Source organism: Artemia sp. Qi Xiang Cuo, chromosome 7, assembly GCF_049724085.1.
Source record: "Artemia sp. Qi Xiang Cuo chromosome 7, ASM4972408v1, whole genome shotgun sequence".
NCBI lineage: Eukaryota > Metazoa > Arthropoda > Branchiopoda > Anostraca > Artemiidae > Artemia > Artemia sp. Qi Xiang Cuo.
This window is the reverse complement of record NC_142800.1, coordinates 23,983,681-24,007,459: the sequence shown is the minus strand read 5'-3', so window position 1 is coordinate 24,007,459 and position 23,779 is coordinate 23,983,681. Positions and strand designations below refer to the sequence as shown.

At 33.9% G+C, this 23,779-nt stretch overlaps 1 protein-coding gene across 1 annotated transcript in view; it reads right to left on the bottom strand.

Moving 5' to 3' along the window:
• Positions 1-492: 492 nt before the first annotated feature.
• LOC148950069 (apoptosis-resistant E3 ubiquitin protein ligase 1-like) overlaps positions 493-23,779 on the bottom strand; it is an 86,790-nt gene continuing 63,503 nt past the window's right edge. Inside the window, exons 10-15 of the mRNA XM_089091438.1 lie at positions 20,772-20,841; positions 19,328-19,611; positions 15,163-15,288; positions 4,927-5,160; positions 3,055-3,272; positions 493-747 (exon numbers count right to left, since the gene is read on the bottom strand). Of these exons, the coding sequence (XP_088947564.1) occupies positions 645-747; positions 3,055-3,272; positions 4,927-5,160; positions 15,163-15,288; positions 19,328-19,611; positions 20,772-20,841 (1,035 nt within the window). The 3' untranslated portion in view covers positions 493-644. The remainder of the gene's footprint in view (positions 748-3,054; positions 3,273-4,926; positions 5,161-15,162; positions 15,289-19,327; positions 19,612-20,771; positions 20,842-23,779) is intronic.

Genomic DNA, 23,779 nt, shown 5'->3' with positions numbered 1-23,779 from the left:
AATTGATTGTTTCAAATGATGCGTATAAAAAGGAGTTACTGGAAGTTTGAGCAAGATTTATTCTTTGTGTTAAGATAAAAAAAAAAGAATTATTCGAAATGCGACTTTTTTTAAAGTAAAGTGTAAATGACAATGTAGGCTTAAGGAAACACGAGTGGGAGGCGGAACCAGCGTTGTTTCTGGTAATTTCTGGCCTTTTAAAGTTTGAATTACTGTATGACTCTATTTTTGGCTTGGTACCGGTTTTAATATTGCTCTTTACTTTTTTTCAAAAATATTTGCTGAACAACATTTTTAAGATTAATGATAATAAAATCAATAAAATTTGTTCTTGAATAAACCACCTGGAAACCAAACTTATGACCCCTTCTCACCAAACAAAAAATAATACAAGGTTACAAAAAAAAAAAAAAAAAAAAACACAACCAGATTTGCAATAAATACATAAAACAGTTACTACACTAATTCAAAATTTGTGGAACAAAATTGGATTAAAAAATTTAATATTCAATCAACATATATAAAATAAGCTTTAAATAGTAAAAAACAGACGTCTGGACGTAAAAAAATTACCAAATACTAGGGTTGTAGGTTCAGTCATGCGCCAATATAATCCTTCGGATCGCGTATCAATCTACCTTTATCTATCCCAGTAGAAATCCTTCTGAGCCTTCTTTGATAGCAACTAACATACATCTTTCCATCTTTTCGAAAGACTCATAATCTGGGAGATTAAGTTGGTTGAAACTGAAAAATAGGAAGCAATAAGTAAAGATGGTAATCTTGAATATAACTAATTAATAGTTGCAGTAAACTGCAACTTTCATTTTAATTTTGACTGTAAAATAAAGAAAAAAAAAAGATAAAACATACAAGCTCTGTTGTCCTTTGCCAAAACCTAGCATGTTAAAAAAATGAGTTAAGGATGGACCCCCCCCCCTAATATTAACAGAGGGAGTTCAATGACGACGTCAGAATTTTTCTATTTGCTATAATTTCTGAGAAAGGGATAATAAAATCAAGTTTCTCAAGAAATATAAAACAGACTTTCATAAGAGCGGGCTTTTGAAAACTGCAGACAAAATTCTGAATGTTTCTACAGTAACTGGTATTCAGCATAAAAAAAGAAGTAAAAGTAGAATTTTAATTTGAACCCTAGTATAGGTCTTCATTTAATCTATTAAATGAAATTCAAAATTAGATGTTAGAAAAAAAAATTTATCTACTTATTAACTTCAGCATTAAAGATAAAGAGACGAATAGACTAGCATATTGTACATAACAGTGTAAACATTCAATATCATCAAGTTCCATTCAAACAACATGTTTCACGTTTCTATTAGTCTAATATTTCATGACATTATTAAATCAGGTATGTTTGTATGTGTTTCTGTGCGCGGAATAGAACACGTAAACAATTCAAACTAGAAACGTGAAAATATGTTAATACATAAATAAGGTTTTATTAAGTGATAAGATATCACTTAATACACATTTTTATGAAGTGACATTACGGAAATTATAGAATAATTTGTGAAAATCACAATAAAATAAAGGAAATATTACATTTTGGATATTTGAGCTGCAAAATAAAATTTTTAAACTTTACAGTACTATTTTATTTCAACATGTAAAAACAGTCGAAAGTAGACAAACATTCTACATTTTATGATAGTTCAAGAGAAGTATTAAATTGCTCATTATTTATTAATTCATCATCTGAAGATGAAGGATGACAGATTGCCAAAGGTTGTCCTTTTCGGCCAACCATCAAGGGCTAGACGGGCAGTAGTTCGTCCACGGTTGGCGTGGTAAGGTGTCGTAAAGACGGATTTAAGATACGTGGGACCGTCTTGGGAGGGTGAAAAGAGGAATAATTTTAAACGACTGGGATGGAGGCAGATCGTGCGTGTATGTGTTGGCCTCAGACGGCTTGGTACTGCGGCGAGTTGTTAGTAGTAGTAGTAATTAATTGTTATTAATTAATTTCATACCTACGTTTCAGCAATGCACTGAAAATTGAGTTTGATTGTATTTTTTTTTTACTTATAACTGTAGGCTAAACTAAAATTGATCGAAGCCATGATTAATGAAATACAATTGAAAGATTTGTAAATTAGTTTTTATTTTCTACGTGTTACTCAGGGACAATTTCCGATCCTGAGAAAATATCCTGTTTATATAGGTTGTTTTTGTATTTTCAGTAAAGAGCTTGTCAGTTTATTTGGGATAGTTTTGTAAATATATCTTTCGTTATCTGCGAAGCAATAATTTTTGTTCATTTTGTGTTTCTACATCGTGTTTTTCTTCCGTAATAGAAACTTCCTTTTTTAATTTAAGTAACAGCCAACGATGGTCCAGCCCCAACAACAATGTTCCAACTAATAAATATACCTATAAGTTTACAACATGAAGTTTCTTCAATATATATATATATATATATATATATATATATATATATATATATATATATATATATATATATATATATATATATATATATATATATATATATATATATATATATATATATATATATATATATATATATATATATATATATATATATATATATATATATATATATATATATATATATATATATATATATATATATATATATATATATATATATATATATATATATATATATATATATATATATATAAATATATATATATATAAAATGATAAACAACCAACATCGAATTTTCCATCAACCTGATTACATCAATTGATTAAGGATCAACAACGAAAAAAACGTATTTCCCAACGAATAAAAACAAGTTTATAAAAAAAAAAAAAAAAAAAAAAAATGCGCATGCTTAGATACATTATATCTTTACTTCTGTAAAAAATGTTAACAATTAGCGATGGTAAAAAACACAAATAATAAAAATTGATTAACAACCAACAGTGAATTTTCCATCAACCTGATTCCATCAATTGATTAAGCATCAACAACGGATTTTCCAGCGAATAAATATAAACATAAGCTTACACACAAACAAATTTCAGATTCATTCAGCAAAGCACAAATATATTAGATGCTTACCAAGTATGGGCTTTGGGTAATATATTATAGGAGAAATCTTCCGTTATTTGAAATTTCGGTATCAGCTGACTAAATCCGCCAGGCGGTAATTGAGAAGATCCAGTAGTAAACTGTACAAGTCTTGCCATTTCCTCTTGTGTGTAATTACCAACGATGGTCCAAAACCAACGAAGAACTTTCTGGAACTTTGGTGAACGCCCTGATATGATGCAATTTTTCTAGAAATTCAAAACAATACTAGTCATCATTTCAATAGACCACTATGACTGTATTTCTAAAGGTACATTTGGTACGTATTTCTGTATTTCTAAAGGTATTCTGTATTTATAAAGGTATATGACTGTATCTCTAAGTATTATTTCTAAAGGTGCACTGGTGGTTTTAAACTGCTTAAAGCTGATGGAGAGTTTTAAATACTGGACAGATCAGTATACTAATAAGTATATCTAATCCCGAACTCCTTCAATATAGCGTTGAGGCCGTATCCAGGGGAGGGGGAGGGAGTTTGACCCCCCCCCTCAAAAATATTTGTTCGACGGGTAAAACGTAAAAAAAAATGCATATAAACAAAATTTTGATGCATTTTTTGTTAACCCAAAAAAAATCTTTCATATTTTAACTATGTAAAAAATAGTCTTTTTCCTTTTATAGCATTTTATAGTATTTTCTATGTATTTAGTTATGAATTTCGTATCCAGGATATACACTTTGATAGCACACAATAACTAGCTCTGATTATTCTATGTTCCACAACTGATTAATTTTTGCTCCAGAAATGGAAATTCTCCTTTCAAATAAGGCTAATAGTTTTTCAGGAGGTGCAAACTCTTTTCTGTCACCCAATAGGAATTGTCGTACCTGCATCAACAAAACCTAAAACCAGCATTTTCAGTGGATTAAAAGTCAGGTTAGTCTTGACAAATCTTTTACCATTTTTAGCCATTGATAACAGTAGGTTTTTAGGTTCGACCCTCAACAGTAGTATACGATCTAGTCTACATTCTGAAGGGAAAACAAATCTTTTTTATACTTTAATCTATTCTAGATTGAAGTAAATCCAGCAACAGTTTGTTTTAAACTAACTTTAATTTAAACATTCTGTGTTCTATACACACAATTTGGTGAGAGAATTAAGATAGTCGTTTGTAAAATCAAAAAGAGTGACTTAGCTAGTTTTGGACATACCCTCCACCTACCAGATCATTGACTTCAAAACAGGCTCTTCCACTGGCAACTGAAAGGCATCCGTCACCGAGCAAGACCAAAGAACACACTCCGCGGGAGATACGTAAGTGACAGAATAGCCCTTCAGACGAGTTTCATCCCAGACTGGTAGGACATCTAATCAGTGGCCCATTTGAGGGAAGATAGGAGGATGCTTACTGACGCACAGTGTGCTCTGGAGGAACTAAGGTCTGACGTAAGCCATTTTTTACAGCATTGTCATTTGCGACGTTTGCCATAAATTCAAAACTTGTCTAAAAATGTTACTAATTTCAGAATTTTATCTGTCTTTAATAATAAGGTCAGTTTTCTTAAAACTTTAATACTTAAATATTAAGTCTGTTTTATGTTTTTTAGGTATTAAGTCTAGCAATCTCAATGCAGTATCCCAACAGATGTTGTGTAATTGTCCTTTGAGGGAGAGAGGAATGCAAAGGACAATGATTGGGTGGGGGCAATACTGAAAAAAAGTTTAAAAGACATTTTACGATACACATTCCTTGAATGGGAGAGGGCTTAGTCCCCTAGTCCACTCCGAAATAACATTCCTGTACCAATAAATTTTAAAGTTGGATTTCTAATTGTTTACTATTGACAATGAATTCGTTATGATTAAATACAAATTATTTAGCAGAGAAATATTCATACCTGGAATTCCTTGACGTCATATTCACTAACTCCACAAAGCAAAAGTTCTAATTCTTTCTCGTCGAATATCATAATAAGGTCTTCAGGTACAAGTGCATTAAAGCCCTTTAAGAAAGCCTGAGTTTCGCTTTTTACTTTGGTAACTAGCCTGTACCGGGCTAGCGCATTAATATAATCAATTTTATTTTCATCACTAACTGGCTTTGATTTGCCACCAGGTACTAATTCCACGACCTGAAAAGACATGTTAAAAATAATTATGGTAATTTGATCCTCAAATTTTAACTTTAAATTAAAAAATTTATATTTAATCTATAATTATTGTGCAATGATACGCATTCCTTTGGCCTTTCTTTAGTGTCTAATCAAAGATAAGCAAATTTCCTTATATACCATTAAAAGTTTTATCCGTTATTGTGTATTCATTCTATCTTAATTATAAATAAAACAGAAGAGGACAAAATGAGGAGTCTATGCCGGGCTAATGCATTGATATACTCTGTTTTATATTTGCCACCGACTGATTTTGTCCTAAAGCCACTTGCTAATTTCCCAACTTACAAAAAGGAGTCAGAAATAACAAAAAGGTTGGATAAACCATCATCGTTGTACAGAAGAAGAAGAATAAAATTGAGAAGGATTCGGTAAAAAATCGTAGTTTTTGGACATTCGCCCAATCGTAACAGCAACAGCAACCATACAAGAAAATCGAAATATATTTTCTTGTGATTATTATCGCTTCTAATCAGAAGTTGTACCAAACCAATCCTGCTCAACTCATCCTCAGAGCTATACTGTGGTGTTTATCCTCCCCATAGTATAGTGCAGACGGTTTGATATCATTCTATTTTCCCTTCTTGTTTTGGTTTTATTGTTGTGTTTAAAGCTTTTTCCAATAGGCAATGATTAGAAGTCCTCCAAAAAAAAAGTCCCCCCAGATCCCAAATCAAATTCCAGTGTAAGTATCATAGTGAAGGATACCCATCCTTGCTGGTCAAGCATGCTATCTCAAAGTTCTAATAATAGCTCCAACTCGGAGAATAGGACAATGATAAGTGTAGGGGCTAATGTAACTATAAATGATGATAATGGGTTTCAAGAGATCCTCTATAGAAGTTCTAAAAAAAGGAAAAAAATCTCCCAATTAAAAGAATGTCCGCTCTTCCTGCCCACTAACATCACTCCAAAAACTTAGAACTCTACCTTAAAATTAATCCCACTCCCCCCGTTGAAATAAAAATGATCTCTGCAATAAGAGTTGCAATTTTTAAATTGCTAAAATCAATGTTCTCTCTTAACATTAACCGTGATGGATCTCTGCTAATAGCTGTAAAAGATCAGAAATCAGCAGATACAATAATTAACCTGAAATCCCTTCTGAATACCCCAATTATTGCATCTAATTGGAATCCAAAACAATCACCAACAAAAATAGTAGTTTATAATGTTCCCCCAGAGATATCTACTCAGGAGTTAAAAGAAGGCCTCTCAGATAGGGCTGGAAACATAATCCCAGTTGAGGATGTTACCCAACTTGGAAAACCTAACTCTAATGGCCTAAAAACTAGTAGATCCTTCTTATTCACACTGAAGGATAAAATTGATATCCCAGAAAAATCATACCTATTTGGGCAAATCAAACCACACAAGGAATACAAACCTAAGCCTATCCAGTGTCAGAAGTGTTTCAGACTGGGACACACGACAAACAAATGCAATGAAATTCTCCAAGAGTGTAGTAATTGTAAATCTTTCCATCCTAAAGAGCTGACAACTTGCAACAACACTCAGCCTACATGCATCAATTGCAAAGGCCCACATGAATCTACAAATAGATCATTATGCCCTGCATACAAGAAAAGAGCTCTAAGACTCCAAATATCAACAGAGAAAGCCATCCCATACCCCTTTGCAGCAATGGAAGCAAATGCTGGCCAACAATACCAAATAAAGCCTGTAATGAAACCAACCAAAACCCCCACGTCAAATGCCCCCAATGCATCAAGCACCCCATATAAAACACCATCTTCTAAGCCCCCTAGCTCAAATCCCTATCAGAAGGAATCACCAAGCCAACAAGCCCCCTTGTCCGTTGGGATGCGGTCCGCCTGGGCCCCCCTCCCAAGAGGAAACAAACAACTAACACTACCAGGAATCAATCCCTTAACCAACAAACAGGATGCACAACCAAAATGCAATCCCCAAATATATGCTTATTCATTCTAAACTGTAATGCAGTTCAGGCCATGAACATACATCAAATACAGAAAACAAAAATTATTGTAAAATTGGCAAAAATCTACATCCCTGATGATATGCTCATTCAAGCAAAAAAAGATCTTGCTTTACTTTTAACAAAGCTGAACATTGATACACAGTCATATGAAGAATAAATCAACAACACAACATATATCAATACTCCAATGGAATGTAAGATCACTCTCAGAAAATAAGCTAAATGAACTAATATCATTTATGAATAATAATTCCATTAATATTGCTTGCCTCCAGGAAACTCATTTAACCCAAAATCAACAAATTAAGTCTCTGGGATATACTATCCTGAGAAAGGATAGATCTTCAGAGAGAAAAGGAGGTGGGGTAGCTTTATTAGTTAATAATAATATAAAATTTTGTGGCATCAATTTTCCGGATTTTGCAAATGATGTTAATGTAATTGGTATCAGTGTTTGGCTGAATAATTTAAAAACCTACATAATAAGCTTTTATAACCCTAATGGCCAAACTACAGATGCCAAGGATTTCTTTAATTATATAAATAATTCTAATATGTTAAAAAATATCATTATTTGTGGTGATTTCAATGCCCACAGCCTTTTGTGGGGGAATAAACCAGCAAATAAAGCTGGTAAATTCATTGAGAATATGACTTAAAATAATAATGAATTAGCTGTTGCTACCCCTCCAAACCTGAACACATATTTCAACCCCAAAAGTGGCAGATTCTCCACAATTGACCTACAAATTGTGTCATCAAATTTTTTGAACAAAATTTACATAAATAAAATTGATAGTCTATGTACTGACCACTTTCCTATATTTTGCTCCCTAAATGAACCTGCGGAAACTTTATCTCATACCTCCAAATATATGAACACTAAAGCAAATTGGTCTATGTTCCAAAATAAGCTAAATGATGAAATTACAAGTTTCACCCAAAGTTCATGCATTTCTAACACAACAGTTGACACACATGCTGAAGCCTTGACATCTTTGCTAATAAATACAGCTAATCATGCTATCCCCAAGACAACACCTAAGAAAACATTCCCTAAACAAATTCCTAAAGCATGGTGGACAAATGAGTGCCTAAATAAATGGAGGATAAAAAAGGCAGCTAGGACAGAATTCATAAAAAAAAAACATCACCGATTACATACTTAAAAAAATTACAAGCAGAATCTAATCTAAAAAGGACTATAATAGATGCTAAATATAAATACTGGAATAATTTTGCAAATAATCTCTCCAGAGAAACTCATGAGCCAATTATACATAAAGTCATAAGCCGCATCTGTGGGAAAAAGACTTCCCCCAACCCACTCCTGTATGAGCTTATACATAATAATACCCATTATGAAAATGATAATGGTAAAACTAACCTATTTGCAACTCTTTTTGTTAATAAGCTAACATCAAATAATCAAAGCAAACTGTCCACAATTCCTATGAACCCAAGTTACCAACCACGCCCAGGATCCGAGTACATAACCAATCCATTTTCAATCCAGGAATTGAATAATGGAATACATCATATTAGGACCAAGACTAGCAGCAGTTATGACAATATACACCCAACATGGATAAAGAATCTCACACCTTCATACAAACAAGAACTGCTAAATTGTTATATTCATGCTTGGGCATCTTCTAGGTTCCCCAATATATGGAAATGTTCGTCCCTCATACAAATCCTAAAGAAAAATAAACCAAAAGATAACCCTGAGTCTTATAGGCCCATAATGATTACACCTGTGATGGGGAAAATAATGGAGAAAATGATCTATCAAAGACTCCTCTGGTTTGTTGAAAAAAAAAATATGATCCCACACACTCAAACTGGATTCAGGAAACACCACTCCTCAACAGGTGCTTTCATTTTGCTAACAAATGCAATAAATGAATCTTTCTCAAAAAATAATGTCCTAGTGGCAGCTTTCCTAGATTTTGAAGGGGCATATGATAATGTGAACCCCCAAATCCTTTTAAATAAACTTGCAAACCTTGGAGTACCCCCTAAGCTAGTATCCTTTATTAAATCGTTCATAGAAGTGCGAAGTTTCATCGTTTGTGTTGGTTCAGCCTCTTCACCCCAAAAGACAATAACCAAAGGCCTACCTCAGGGAGCAGTCCTCAGTTGCATCCTATTTGCCCTATATCTCTGGGACATGAACCTACCCCACACGAATCTACAATATGCTGATGATCTGGTGCTATGGTCATCTGGCAACACCTTTCAGATAGCACAGTCAAATCTGCAAAAGTCACTTTTCCAGTTCGAAAAATTCTCTCAATATTCAGATTTACCCATTGCACCCAACAAGTCAAAAATAATCCAATTTCACCAAAAGCGAAACCATGTTAATGCAAAACTAACTAAATAAAACAACTATTCCAGAAGACAATCATATTAATTACCTAGGTCTCATACTTGACCAAAAACTTAATTTCTACCTCCACATTTCAAACACAATAAAAAAATGCTATAGAAAAGCAAACATACTAAAAAGACTTCTTTCCACACCCTGGGGTTGTAAGGAGAAAACCTTACTCCAGTTTTATAAATCACATATAAGAACCCATATTGACTATGGGCTCATCTTCTATGGTGCATGTGCGAAGACCCAGATGCAAATAAATTGAAACAACACAAAATGATATAATACGTCTCATATTTGGTCTTAGGAAACCCACAAGCACCAAGTTTCTGCTTATGGAGAGTGGATTAACAACAATAAGGGAGAGACTTAGCTTTCTCTTGACAAAACATCTTACAAAAATTGAATCAAATAGCTCACACACAGTATATAATTGGTTAAGAAATCCAGCCATGTATAGAGGTATTGCAGATGAGTATGCCAATATTCAAAAGAAGTTCCCTGTACCAGCAAATTCTATTGCACCTACTTTCCCCCAATCCCCTCCATGGAATTGGTCATTTCCCATAATAAATACTGAATTTTCAAAATGGAATAAAGATTTAACCCCCATTTGTTTTGTCCAGAAAAAATTTGCATAACTTAATACATTCACCTATAAAAATCACCTCCAGATATATGTTGATGGGTCAATAATGAATGAGAAGGTTGCAAGTGGTGTTTTTCTTCCTCATCTGAAAATTGCAATGGGTGAGAGATGATTTAATAATTTATCTATAATGTCTGCTGAGTTAAATGCCATAATCATGGCATTAGAACACCTTAAGCAAAACCAACCTTTGATTGCAAATTCGAATAATATTATCATCTATTCCGACTCTTTATCAAGCCTTGAGTTGCTGGCCTCAGCTCCACAATATAAGTTGAACATTGACACTTATCATTGTCTCAGTATTATTGATAATCTTGCTTCAAGTGGCATAAAAACTTATTTTCAGTATATTCCTAGCCACTCTGGCATAAGTGGTAATCATCAGGTTGATGAAATAGTTAAAAATGCTATAAATATTGACCAGCCAAGTGGGAGACCAATCCCAATTAGAGATATTTTCCGATGGAGGCTATCAGATATTAACTTTAATAAGATTAATCCTATCCTTTCCCCCTTTCCCAATAAGTATCTTTCTAAAATTTATCATAGAATTCGTTCTGGAACAAATGGACTAAATTTCCTTGCATTCTCATATAAGCTTTCTAATTCAAGTGGTTCAATTCCCCTGTCCCCTGTTTGCAGGCATTGTAATATGAATAATGAAACAATTGACCATTGCCTATTTGAATGTAATATGCTGACGTCTGCACAACATACCTTGCTTTGTAAACTGTTAAAATACTTCAAACGCCACAAAATCTCACTATCAGCCAAGAGCTTAGCCAACTATACCTGCACACAGAGCACAGAAATCGATATCTATCATCTTCTATTTGAACTCCTTGAGTCAAAAGATCTACTGAAAGATATCTGAGAATATCTAATAAATAAGAGACAACCAAGACAGTAGCTATGTAGCCCACAGAGTGTATCAAAAAGAAGAGGGCTAAATAGTATCAACTGAATAGCCCGCCTGCTGTGAATTAGAAGAAGAAGAAAAAATCAAAAATGAATTCCCAGCATCAAGATCATTAGACAAATTAATACATTGTGTGAACGCTCCATAGAAGAAGAAGAAATAGAATAGGAAGATCACTAGTCTAAACATTCCGCAGCCTAATAAAATTATTTCAAGTGTCAATAAGCTAGATAAACTGATTAGAATGTGTGGTCACTGCATGGAAGAAGAAATAGATGAAGAAAGATATCTTAAAGGTCTACTCATTTGTAATTAAAACTAAATGAAAATATAACAGCGATTTGTTTTACTGCTTTTAATTAAAAAATTTCAATCCAAATTTAACTTCGGACGACAACAAAAATTTAGGTTTTCTGTCATGCATAAAACACATAAGAATTGACTAATCTAACATAACTGATTGAAAACTTAATGAAAATTTTTTTAAAAAAACACTCGGGGGATGCGGATCCCATGACTGAGGTTCTAGTTATGTTACTGTAAGCTTTTTTTTCGAAAGCATTTGAATGAAAAAGACCCCAGAATTAATTCCAAAGGATAAATGAATATGGATTTTCTTTCGAAACATTTACAACACTTCCAGGTCACTGATGTCACCAAAGATGAACATAAGTTAGTACCCTATCTAATATACAAGGACGTTTAGGTATGACTTCAACCGATCAATTTCCGCTTTGATCGATCTGCTACTTCAGTGCGAAAAATTATCGATACCCAGAACTCAATGCTCCAATCATAGACTTAAACCACTTTATTTTGGCATAGAGGCAGGATGGATTGTGTTGGTGCTAACCCATTTGCGTTTGTTCCCCACTCAGTGTGTAGTCAGCAACCAAAAGGAAATTTCAGTGTCCCCAAAACTAATTGACTATATTTTTTTATTGACGTATGCAAATACATCCTTGATTTCTATGGAAAATTTTCGCCCCTCCCCCTTGACCGTGAAAAAAAAAGAACTTGTAACCACAGCTGAATAGTAATGAATAGAGGAATGCTTGTTTGAAAAAAAAAGCAGAGGTGCTTGAAGGAACACTGTTGAAATATAAGTGTAGCTTTCAGATGCATATAACAAAAAAAAAAGTTTGGTTCCTCCCGAAAACGGCCTGACAAAATGCCAGAAAAGGGTAAAAAAAAAAAAAAAAAAAGGCACGGGTGGGGAACTGGTCACCTTCCAATCACTTTTGACTCTGAAAAGCGCACTACAACTTAGAATTTTAATTGTAAATACAGAAGTAAAATGCATAACCATAATGAAGAAGGTTAAATAGAGAATAAAATATCCCCCCCCCCCAAAAAAAAGACCCGACAAAATGCCAGAAAAGGGCAAAGGAGAGGGATAAGTCACCCTCAATCACTTTAGATTCTTAATGAACACTCGGAATTTCTATTTTCAATAGAAGGTACCCCCTCCAAAGTTTCTAGGGCCACCCCTTCCAAATGAAATGTCCGAAGAAAATCAAATAAAAATAACACATGGAGGCCATTGGCTCATTAATTAGGCAGCACCACAACACTCTCTCTGATACTTTTTTCTGTTTTAAATTCTTTTCAAAGATGTTCCTTGTTCACGTAAACTTATGCTATGGTGCCTACTGGTTGTAAGAAGCTTTAACCAAACACAGATAAATTACAACATAAAACTATCTCAAAATTGTATATAAAAATAAAATACAAGATTATTTTGCGCTTCATTTTTAATCCTACAGAGAGATTTTATGCTCAGGCACTTTCAGTTTCAGCGAAATATGTATAATGTCATCTACTCTGCAGGTAAAAAACAACCAGCGAAATCATTATTTATGTGATTGGTATTACAGTAACTTATAGCCCACATGAAGTTATAAAATGGGTAACTGAGGTGTCCCCCAAAGATGCAACAACCTGACATGAAGCGCTAGTAGTTTCCGACAATAATTATACATTTTTATTATATAAAATATATTTTTACCTAAATTTAACATAATTTAATACGTATTTTATGATTAAACTTATATATATATATATATTCTTATTTTATATTTTTATTACCATATATATTTCACATATTGTATAAAATATATGACTATATTTTATTATGGAAAAACCCAGGTTTCATTAAAAGGCAAAATATTTATATTTTTATGAGTGTACCCCGTTTTGTCTTACGGCTGGGAGGATCGAATTGAAACTTCCAGCAAAAATTCAGGGCAAATGGTAACTGAGGTTTCTCCAAAGTTACCACAACCTGACCTGAAACGTCAGTAGTTTACGCTATCATCATATATTTTTATTATATAAAATATGTCTTACCGTAATTAAATACATATTATGTATAGTACCAGAAGCCCGAGCCTCGCTTGGTCCTTGGCACTCGGCACACAGCAGGCTGGTAAATATGCGATTCTCGCTGTCACTTGTCTTTCTTTTCCAGCTTTTCCCCCATAATTATTTTTGCTTTAATTACGTTATTAGCGTGAATTCAATTCCTCCTTCCAGTTTATTCTTTACAGAATCATAAGTTTTATAGGATTTGTATTACCCTGGGAAGCGATCAACAATATCAGTATTAATTTTAATTACTTCTTAGTTGAACGACGCTAAGATAACACGTTTCTTTATTCTGTCGTAATTTTTACTTACATAGCAAATTCCAAATAATTGTTCAATTAAATTACCAATGACAATTATATGCTCAAACAACTTGATTTCATTGAATTCATTTTTTTAGTTCAATTATTCAGTTATTAGTTATCCAATTATTCTTGCTTATTGTTGCTCGTTGTGGCATGTCTTTATTTTTAACGGGAATTTCGCAAGATGTCACAAATGAGGCTTTTCTTGATCTTATAAAACCATAGGTTCAATACGATCACCTTTGCAAAAAAAGCAACGAATTTTCCCCAAGTCGTGACCTAGCTGGATCGTTTTTTCAGCATCCAGCAAATGAATTATTGATGATGCTCAATTATTTAATTATAAATTACCAAATTATTCATTAACTATGAATAATTGATGCTTGTTGTCACCTGTCTTCTAACCATAGAATTCCCTGTGTATCATTTTTGCTTGCAATTCGTTGTGATGCCGCAGATTTCATTGTACCCTTGATCTTTTATTGACCCTTGATAGTAATGTTAACCCTTGATCCTTTATTAACCCTTGATTCGAGAGTGTCTTTCTTTTTCCAATAGCGCTCTTTCCTTCCCACATTCAACACATCAATTCCAAGCTGATTACAAATATGACATTTTTTCTTTCTTTTTATTTTTGTTGGTTGAAGCACTATAGTTTAATTCAGAATAATCGACTGAAAAAAATCTTTTTGCACTTTCTCCTAAATAAAATAATTTATTGTTCATGGGAATTTTGTCATGAATGAACCCTCTCCCGGACTTATAGAACCATTGGTTCGATAGGATCACCCTAGGACGCTATTCATATGAATATTTTTCTCAAAAATTAAGGCTCTAAACAAATTTTCCCAAAGTCTTGACCGATCTAGTTCCTTTTTTAGGCCAGAAGACGTTATTGAGTCAATTGTAGGAAAGAACTATCGAGACAATTCCTAAAAAATACATAGATATAAACACGCACAATTATTACTTGCTTGAACAGAGCAGATATATTAATTTAATATTTTCAGTACTTTTATAATTTAACATAAAATTTCTAGTTTATATACTTTATGATATAATTTTATTACATATTTTTATTATTATGCATATATTTTATATAAAATATAAAACTATTTATTATGCAAACCCCCAGGTTTCATACTAGGTGACATATTTATATTTTTATGAATCTACCCTGTTCAGTCAATTGGCGGGGGGGGGGGAGGGAGGGTGGTCGAGTTGAAACTGTCAGGAAAAGACTGGGGCAAAATATGATTTTCCAGTTATCACAAAAATTGTACACTACAGCTTTTTTATTTAGTAGGCCATTCTGTAGGCTATTTGGCTAGTACTTAATAATTAAATCAAATGGTTAAACGGTTTATACTTTACCTTGACTAGCTTTCCGTTCTTGTCAAATTCTTCTTCAGTGAAAGTCAAGTCCAGGTCATTCACCGACGAATTTAGGATGTATTTGATTTTTGATACATACAAGTCTGGGTCATCGTATTCGAAGAACTGCAATGAAAAGTTATATAAAAGTAATTTTGAACAATTAAACTGAAAAAAAAACTATCCTAAGACACTGGGAAATATAGTGCGGTTATTATAGTGCGGGAGTGCGGTTATTGATTCTAAAATAAAAGGAACTCTATCTAGCAGTATCCAAGAATAAATTAAAGCAGATATTTAGAAAGTGATAACTAACTTTGTAATATCAAATTAGTAATTTTGTAATATAAATAATTTGCAATATCGAAGACGGATTGATTGACTTTTGAAAAATAGTTTTCAAACCAATCAATTTTTTTATTTTTTAGTTTCATTACGCTATTTATTATTATCATGGGCAGACTAAAAGAAGGCTGAGTCAAGGCTCTAGCCTCAAAGGCCACTTACCACCCCTTCCGTAAAATTTTAACAACATTGTACCAATAGCTACTATAGTCCCCGTCAGGCGTACCATTTTGATAAAGGGCTCGCCTATCTTTTTTTCCCCTGGACAGACTAAAAGAAGGCTGAGTCAAGGCTCCAGCCTCATAGGCCGCTTGCCACACCCCATCCCCTAACATTTTAACAACATTGTACCACTAGCTATAGGGGCCCCCGTCGGGCGTGCCATTTTGAGAAAGGGCTCGCCTATCTGTTTTTTCCTTATGCAGAAGAGCTCCTTCCTTCAGAGTTTCAAGATTTCCATCATTGCTCAAAGCCATCCCGAGAGCCCCACTCGTCAGTTCTAGACCGGCTTGGGCAGGCAACACTCAAACGTGAGGGGAAAGTCACCTGACATTCACCAGCCCTCAGCACAAGCGGCACTTTATTCTCATAGCCGGTACTAGCAAGAGAACTTGTTTCTCCTATCTCAGATTGCTGGGCAAGGAATGTTTTCTTCAAAACCGATACAACAAGTAAAATAAAGTTTCAAAAAAATCGAGAAAGAAAGAAAAGGCCAGAACATCTATAGGGAATTCAAGATAAAATTCTACCCCATAACTGCTTTAATCAAACATGGCCAAACAAAAACACTAAAAAATCGAGGAAAAGAAAAAGACTGCATACAACAATTCCTTCTATATTCGAAGGAGATCCTAACCCAACCACCCAAAAAAGGTAAACACGTATCCCAGAATACTTCCATCCACCCTAGTACTGTTCCTACAATGATCTGCAAATTTTTAAAATTACTATTTATTGATGAGTTGGAAGAATAGTTTACCCCCCCCCCCCTTCCTACCAATTTGATTTTTGGCAGGGTATCGTGTGCATAGTCGTTTGTCGACACAGATTGTCTACACAGATTGATGTCAATGCTCCTGGTTCTCATTTGGTCCAGACTGGACATGACGTTAGGCCCAATTTTGATTCCCTAATTCATGCTCCTATGTTGCTCCAAGCTGCAAAAAAAGGAGTCTATCCCACAATTATAAGACTATTAAGAAATACGTACTCGAGTCATAATATTCGTCTCACGATTCCACACACTAGCAATAGTCCTTTTACCTCCAAGAGACACATTTACGGTCTTAAAGTAGCCAGGCAGGCGGATATTCTTTCTCCTACCCTGTTTAATAATTAAATTTTGGACAACCAGGGAAAATTCATCTTGTATTCTTCACAACACCACCGTATCGTTAATCTCATGTGCTGACAATATTTTAAATATGAGTCGTACCACTGATCGTATCACAGAAATCTTTTCCCTTTTATATGATCAATACCGTAATCTCAGCCGACAATACAATTAACAAAAAACAGAAAATGTTCTTTTAAATTGCCATTGTGATAACTCATCATAGGCTATATCCCTTGATATCTCCGGTAATAAGACTGGTAATCGTATCTCGTACCTAGGTCTCCCTGTTGGCACCTCTATTCCCCACACTCGCAGGCTTCTGATCACTCACATTTCTCACCAATTATCTGCCTCCTATGCTTCAATTGTTTCAGAGAAACATCACTTCATCCATTTATACCTTACCAGTCTTTATACCGCTGTCGTGCTGCCTCATATTCTCTGTGTTATCACTTTCCGGCATATTTTCAAAAAACAGAAAGGGTAAAATTCCCGCTCCATGTTCTTCCGTTTTCCCAAATACTACCATGGACACGAAACTGAAGATTGATTAGCAAACATAGCTTAGCCAACCCAGAAATCTCAGCTTCAAGACTGACGGAAAAACATAAAAGAAAATGGCAGGTCACTCATAAAATTTCTAGTGTCCCACTTCAGCAACAAAAAAGATGACAAAAAAGCAAACTGCCACTTTTCGTTGATCGAGTGCCACATAACAGTCTTGAACCGAATAGGATCAAAGTCTAATAGGAATACCGAGCGGAATATATAAATAGCCAATCAGTTTAATACTAATGAAACAATATGCATAAAACCTTCCGATTTTCAGGGAATAAATTGGCTCTCTAGATTTTTCTGCAGAGTTTTGCATGGTCCATCTAGGGTCCCCTGAAGAAACCAGGGATTCTGTTGCATCCGGCGTGCTGACATCGCATGTAATTTGTAAGAAAAAAACCATGCATGTTTACATTAATTAAAAAACTACAACAATATTGACGAAGTTAATTAACCAAAACTTATAACAATGCTGAAAGATTGGATAATGAAACTGAATGCAAAGCAGAGATGCTTAGGGTTTTCCTAGGCATAAGTTGTCAACTGAAAAGGTGTTGCTTGCAACTTCGTCACTAGAATTTTTGATAAAAAAAAGTAGGCTAGAATTCTAGAACTCTTTCAGTATTCCCAACTCGAGACGGTAGAAAGTGTAAGCGAAAAAAAAAAAAATTCTGTTCAAAGTATTTGTTGCTGCTTCCACTATGCAGTTTTAAGACACTTAATGCTCTTAAGAAAAGCATTAAGAGATGCCGAACAGATAAGCCATTGATTAGTTTACAACTAAGTCAGTGATTGGATAATCATTTTACTACATGCATTAAAAAGAATTCGTCAGATTAAAATGACTAAATCTAAATTTTCATCAATCCATCACCGCCCTATGTTGTAAACTTCGTTAAATAGAGATTTAAAAGAAAGCCTTACCGTGGACATTCTTAGGCTATAGCCTATATTAAACGATAAATTCAAGTTCAAATAGGGATAAAATCCTTTTAATAGACAGTGTTTCACAAACAGTGATAGAAATTCATAAAAAATACCAGATATTTCGGCCACATATGCAGTGACCGTCATCAGTAGTAAAACTGATTTTATTTATCGCCATGGAAAGGCAGTGTGGTCTCCGAAATTATCTATATCAAACGATACATTGTATCTCAATCATGCTTTTTCCAAAACACGCCTGCGAAGCTCTTCTTCAAGGAAAGATCAGTAGGGTGATGTAGATATAGAGCATCAAGGTGCTATTGAACATACATTGCTTTACTAGTCTTCCCTTTGAGAACAGCTTAGAAAATGGTTTTCCGCTATTAACTCCGAAATATGAAAATTGTAGATAAGAACTTTAAGCTGGTCCACGATCTTATTTTCCATGATAGTCACGCACGGGCAACTGTTCAAACTTATTAAATAACTTGTAAAAGGACAAGAAAAATGCCAATAGCTAAAGATTAGACTGCGTGAAGCTTGTACAGATTACTTAAATTTTTGGGGGTATTATTTAAATGTGACTTAGAAGCTTTAAATAGGATGGGGTATTCGAAGAGCGTTTGTCAGTGTTGGACTCAGGCAGTTCAACGCTGTGCCAAGTTTTAAACAAGGATTAACACCAATAAAAACCCTAACATATTACTATTTTTTTCTGTAGAATTTACGTGACAAATACAATTGAATATTTTCTTTGACATTGGGCAATCATAAATGGTATGCCCTTGTTTAAAGGTGCACCCTTGAATGGTAGGGTACAGTAGAATTATCAGCAGGGGCAGAAATTCTTTTCTTTTTTGGAATCTTCTTCAGCTGTTAAAATCATCCAACTCTTTATGGTATTTTCTATTATCATATCTTACTATATAATCAATCATTAAACCAAAATTTCCTTTTAATAGGTAACATATAATGCTAATTTGTTTTAGACCAAAGAAATACCTTATAGTTCACTCTTAGCCCAATTAGCTGGGCAAGAAAAGATCTACTTAATCTGGCTTTGATGAATTGCTTCGATGAATGTGATGATTCAAAAAGGCACTTTCCAGCAAGTTTTCCTGCAAATTCGTAGAACTTGAGGGTCATCAGTGGAGATCTGTTTGGATTTGGATGAACCAAGGCTTGAGGATTATTTGAAAACGGCACAAAAAGCTCAGTTTCAGGGCTAAAAATCTCTGAAGAGAGAAGATCAAACCATTCTCTGGATACACCGCCATGATCCAAACCTAACAAATGATTTAAGAAAACTTGAGCGAACAATAGTTGCAAAAAATATATAGATAAAGAAACAATTTACTAAAAATGAAAACTAAGTCAGTATAGTCAATGAATGATAAAACTGAATAAAACTGAATAATTTACTCAATACAAGAGCCTCGGCAATCTTTGACTACAGCTATTGTGGTAGTTATACAAAAAAAAGAAAAAAAAAGAATAGAAACACTTTCATAAATCCAAATTAGTAGTTTAATATAGTATTTTCATCCACTTAATTGTTTCTAGTACAACTGTCCTATTACTCTGGGAAAGAAAATTTAGTCCAAATGTCCCAGTTACTATGCCTCTGGAGCCCAGACCCAAAAGACCAAGATCCAAATTGTTTCAAATTTCAAATGACAAGTTCTAAAGTTTCTAACTTTTTAGCAACACAGAAACAAAAATGACTTTTTGGAAAAATTATGGAACATACATAACTTTTCAGAGCTGACCCTTTGGAGGAATCACCTGAAAAAAAGTCAGGTAATGTATCCTCTCCCACTTACTTCCTAGTGTAATCACTATAATGACAGGAATAATTCCTGTTCTCTATATAAAAAAGAACTGAGTTTCCGAACAAAAACAGAATTACGTCCAATATTATAAAAAAAATTATGCTTGCTCCAGAGAGAGAGAGAGAGAGAGAGAGAGAGAGAGAGAGAGAGAGAGAGAGAGAGAGAGAGAGAGAGAGAGAGAGAGAGAGAGAGAGAGAGAGAGAGAGAGAGAGAGAGAGAGAGAGAGAGAGAGAGAGAGAGAGAGAGAGAGAGAGAGAGAGAGAGAGAGAGATTCTCTATATAATCTATATATCTATATATTCCTGTTCTCTATATAAAAAAGAACTGAGTTTCCGAACAAAAACAGAGTTCCGTCCAATATTATAAAAAAAATTATGCAGGCTCCAGAGAGAGAGAGAGAGAGAGAGAGAGAGAGAGAGAGAGAGAGAGAGAGAGAGAGCGAGAGAGCGAGAGAGCGAGAGAAGAGAGAGAGAGAAGAGAGAGAGAGAGAAGAGAGAGGGAAGAGAGAGAGAGAGAGAGAGAGAGAGAGAGAGAGAGAGAGAGAGAGAGAGAGAGAGAGAGAGAGAGAGAGAGAGAGAGAGAGAGAGAGAGAGAGAGAAAGAAATAACACTCACCAGGCTCCCCAGAAAAAATCACACGAATCTTCTTGAACCACGCACAAGATCCCCGTAAGGCCTGCATAGACTGAAAAGAGTTTAAATTAGCATAGAATAGCATTTGAAATGTACTGAAATAGCTATTAGATTTTTTTTTGTATTGGCTAATAAAATTACGTTCATCTTAAGGCCTTTGAGTATATGGCATCTTGCTAGGTACTTTCTATATTACCATCAATCATGGTCAAAACAAGGGAATTCAAATGCAATTTTTTCAGGAACTCCGAAATCGAAAGTTCATATATACTAAAGTTTTAAATAAATGGTTTAGTTCATAAAACTAAAGCATTTTCTCAAAACCTGGCATAAAAGAGCTCTTCAGATGCTCGTACACTTCTCCAACGAAACTTTCTGACTCTCACCCCTGCTTTCGTAGTAATACCAACCTAGAATAGTACTACCATACTCCCTTCTAGTTTTTTACTTAACTTTTTTTTTCATTCTCATTTATTCGTTTTTATTCTTGTTTTATTCTAAAAGTGATAAGAATAATTAAAGACCAGTGGAAAATATAAGATCATCCATTTGTCGATTTGGACCCTTGTTTCTTAGTTTTCAGTTAAATAAAACGAACATAAGTTTAATCAAAACACTTCTCAAATAAAATTTCTTTTAATTTAAGGAAGATGGCAAAAACTGAAACGTAGAGACGGATGTATAATATTTCCAACATTAAACGAACAGTCACCAATATGAATCCATTAAAAAATTCTAAAACTACAGAATGAAAAATAAAAATAATTTCAAACTTAAAGCGAACAGAAAATACCATAGCTAACAGTTTGGATTCCACCTAGTCAATCCCAATACGGAATAGTGTCATTTGCGGTTTAAAAAAAAACAATATTTTGAGCAGAGCTGTTTCTAACCATTTAATTTGAAAATAAAATAAATAAAATTTTAATCAAGTTTCTAGAAATAATTTATTAAAAGATATACATTTGTGATAATCAATTCAGTTTTTTCAATTTAATAGGTCACTATCTCTTTCTTTTCCCTTGCAAACTCAAAAACACTAGACCAGCATTTATGTTTTGATAAAAATATAGATTTTGAACATTGCTTTTTTTTTAGTTAAAAAACCAAAATACTAATCAAGATTCGAGAGTTAAAAAACCAGTTAACTTCTAGAACAAATACACTAGTGCGAGATTAAAAAAGGTTTTATTATCAAAAGTTTTATAATCACAGAGCTAGGGCTGAATCATTAAAGTAACTGAAATAAGTACGACAATAGCCAACCAATAGGTCTAATTAGCAATGATTATATAATTAGTAATAAATAAGACAGTGAAAAAAAGCGTGTACATCATCGCATCCAGAAGCCAAATGGCTTTACATCTGCGAAGGCTTCCCGATGTGAAGCGGAAATATAAACAACAGGTAAAACAATGGGGAATTAATCCAAGACAGTGAATTTTTTTAACCGTAAATGAATATTTCGGCTCTTTATCCAAGGGCCGTCCTTAGCAAAGAACATTTAAAAATAAAATAAGACTTGCAATAAAATTTGATCATTTAAAACTAAAAGAAAAATTAAAACAATCCCAGAATCATTACTTCAGATTTTTTTCATATTGTTAAAAATTCGTGTTCTCTTTTGTCCACTGTCTTATTTTAAATATTATACCCATTTTATATATTTTCAATAGTTTAAATTTGTAAATGGAGAGACAGTGTGGTCTAAGAAATTATTTGATTATAATATTCCAACAAATCAAACACTTTCCATCTCCAGTGCATACAAATCAATCTTCAATGTATCGTTAAATTGGTGGGAAATTAAATAAAGGGTTATTGGCCAAATTTGTGAGATAGAACATTTATTTCTACCCATATTTATCATTCTCTGCTTATATTTATACCTAAGTGTCATTTCAAGTGGCTTCCTTTACTTACTTGGATTTTGAAGCTAGTGAATTATTTTTCCTATTCCCATAGGACTGATCCTTTGTCTGCTTGAGTTCAAATTGTAATTTAAACTAATTTAAACAAACAAAAAACAGCTGTTGTTTTGTAAATAAAGCCAGGCTAAATTCAGAGTTCAACGAGTGAAGAGCTAAACAAGTTTTCAATTGAATCGGATATAGTCCTTGCTGAAATTTGTTGAACTTGTGTAAGGAACCAAGCACATATTACAAACGTGAGTACTTTGGGGTGGAAGATTGGAACATTTAGTTGTTGAAGTTTATTACCTGAAATGTCCCCCCCCCCTCGTGACTGCAGATTGTAAAATGGCAAAATAGAAACAGTTCGATCTTGTCCTGGCTTCATTTCAGGGATACCCCTTATGGCCATCAGTAGTGTTATTAAAACCACCAAAGACCAGAAAAATCAAGCTAGATATCTAGTCTTTTGCTACGGTACCCACTCTGAGCATAACATAGCTGAAGCACATATACGCAACTGGAATGAGCACTTTAAAGAAGCTTGCACAAGGACAGATAAAGATATAAATAAGGCTTTTGAAGAGCAGCGCCTATTCCCTGATATTTTCAAGCCTAAGAGTAAAACCTACTTGTCTGTACCCACTAAAACTAAAGTAAAATCCAGCCTAGCGCCGTCAACTCCGACTTCCGCAGCAGCATCAACTTTAAAGGAAATAATAAATGAAACTCAAGAGGAACTAATGAACACTAAGTCCAACCTAATGAATGACATTTCTCGTGTCGTATCAGACACAATGAAAGATTGCCGAGCTTCGGAAGTTATCAGTGAAGATATTGTGAACGAAGTTTATAATTCTATTTCCCTTGGATATAATGCAAAATTTGAAAAAATTGAAACAACCCTTCAAAGACTTTATAATGCTGTGAACTTGCTTGAAAATAAGATTTCTAAAATGGAGGACAGGGTTGACCAACTTCAGCAGGATACCTTATTTGGTACCCAAATTTTCTGTGAAACCAAACCCCAATGTGGAATTGATGGATAATCTTAATAAAGTGATAACATAAATAATGGGC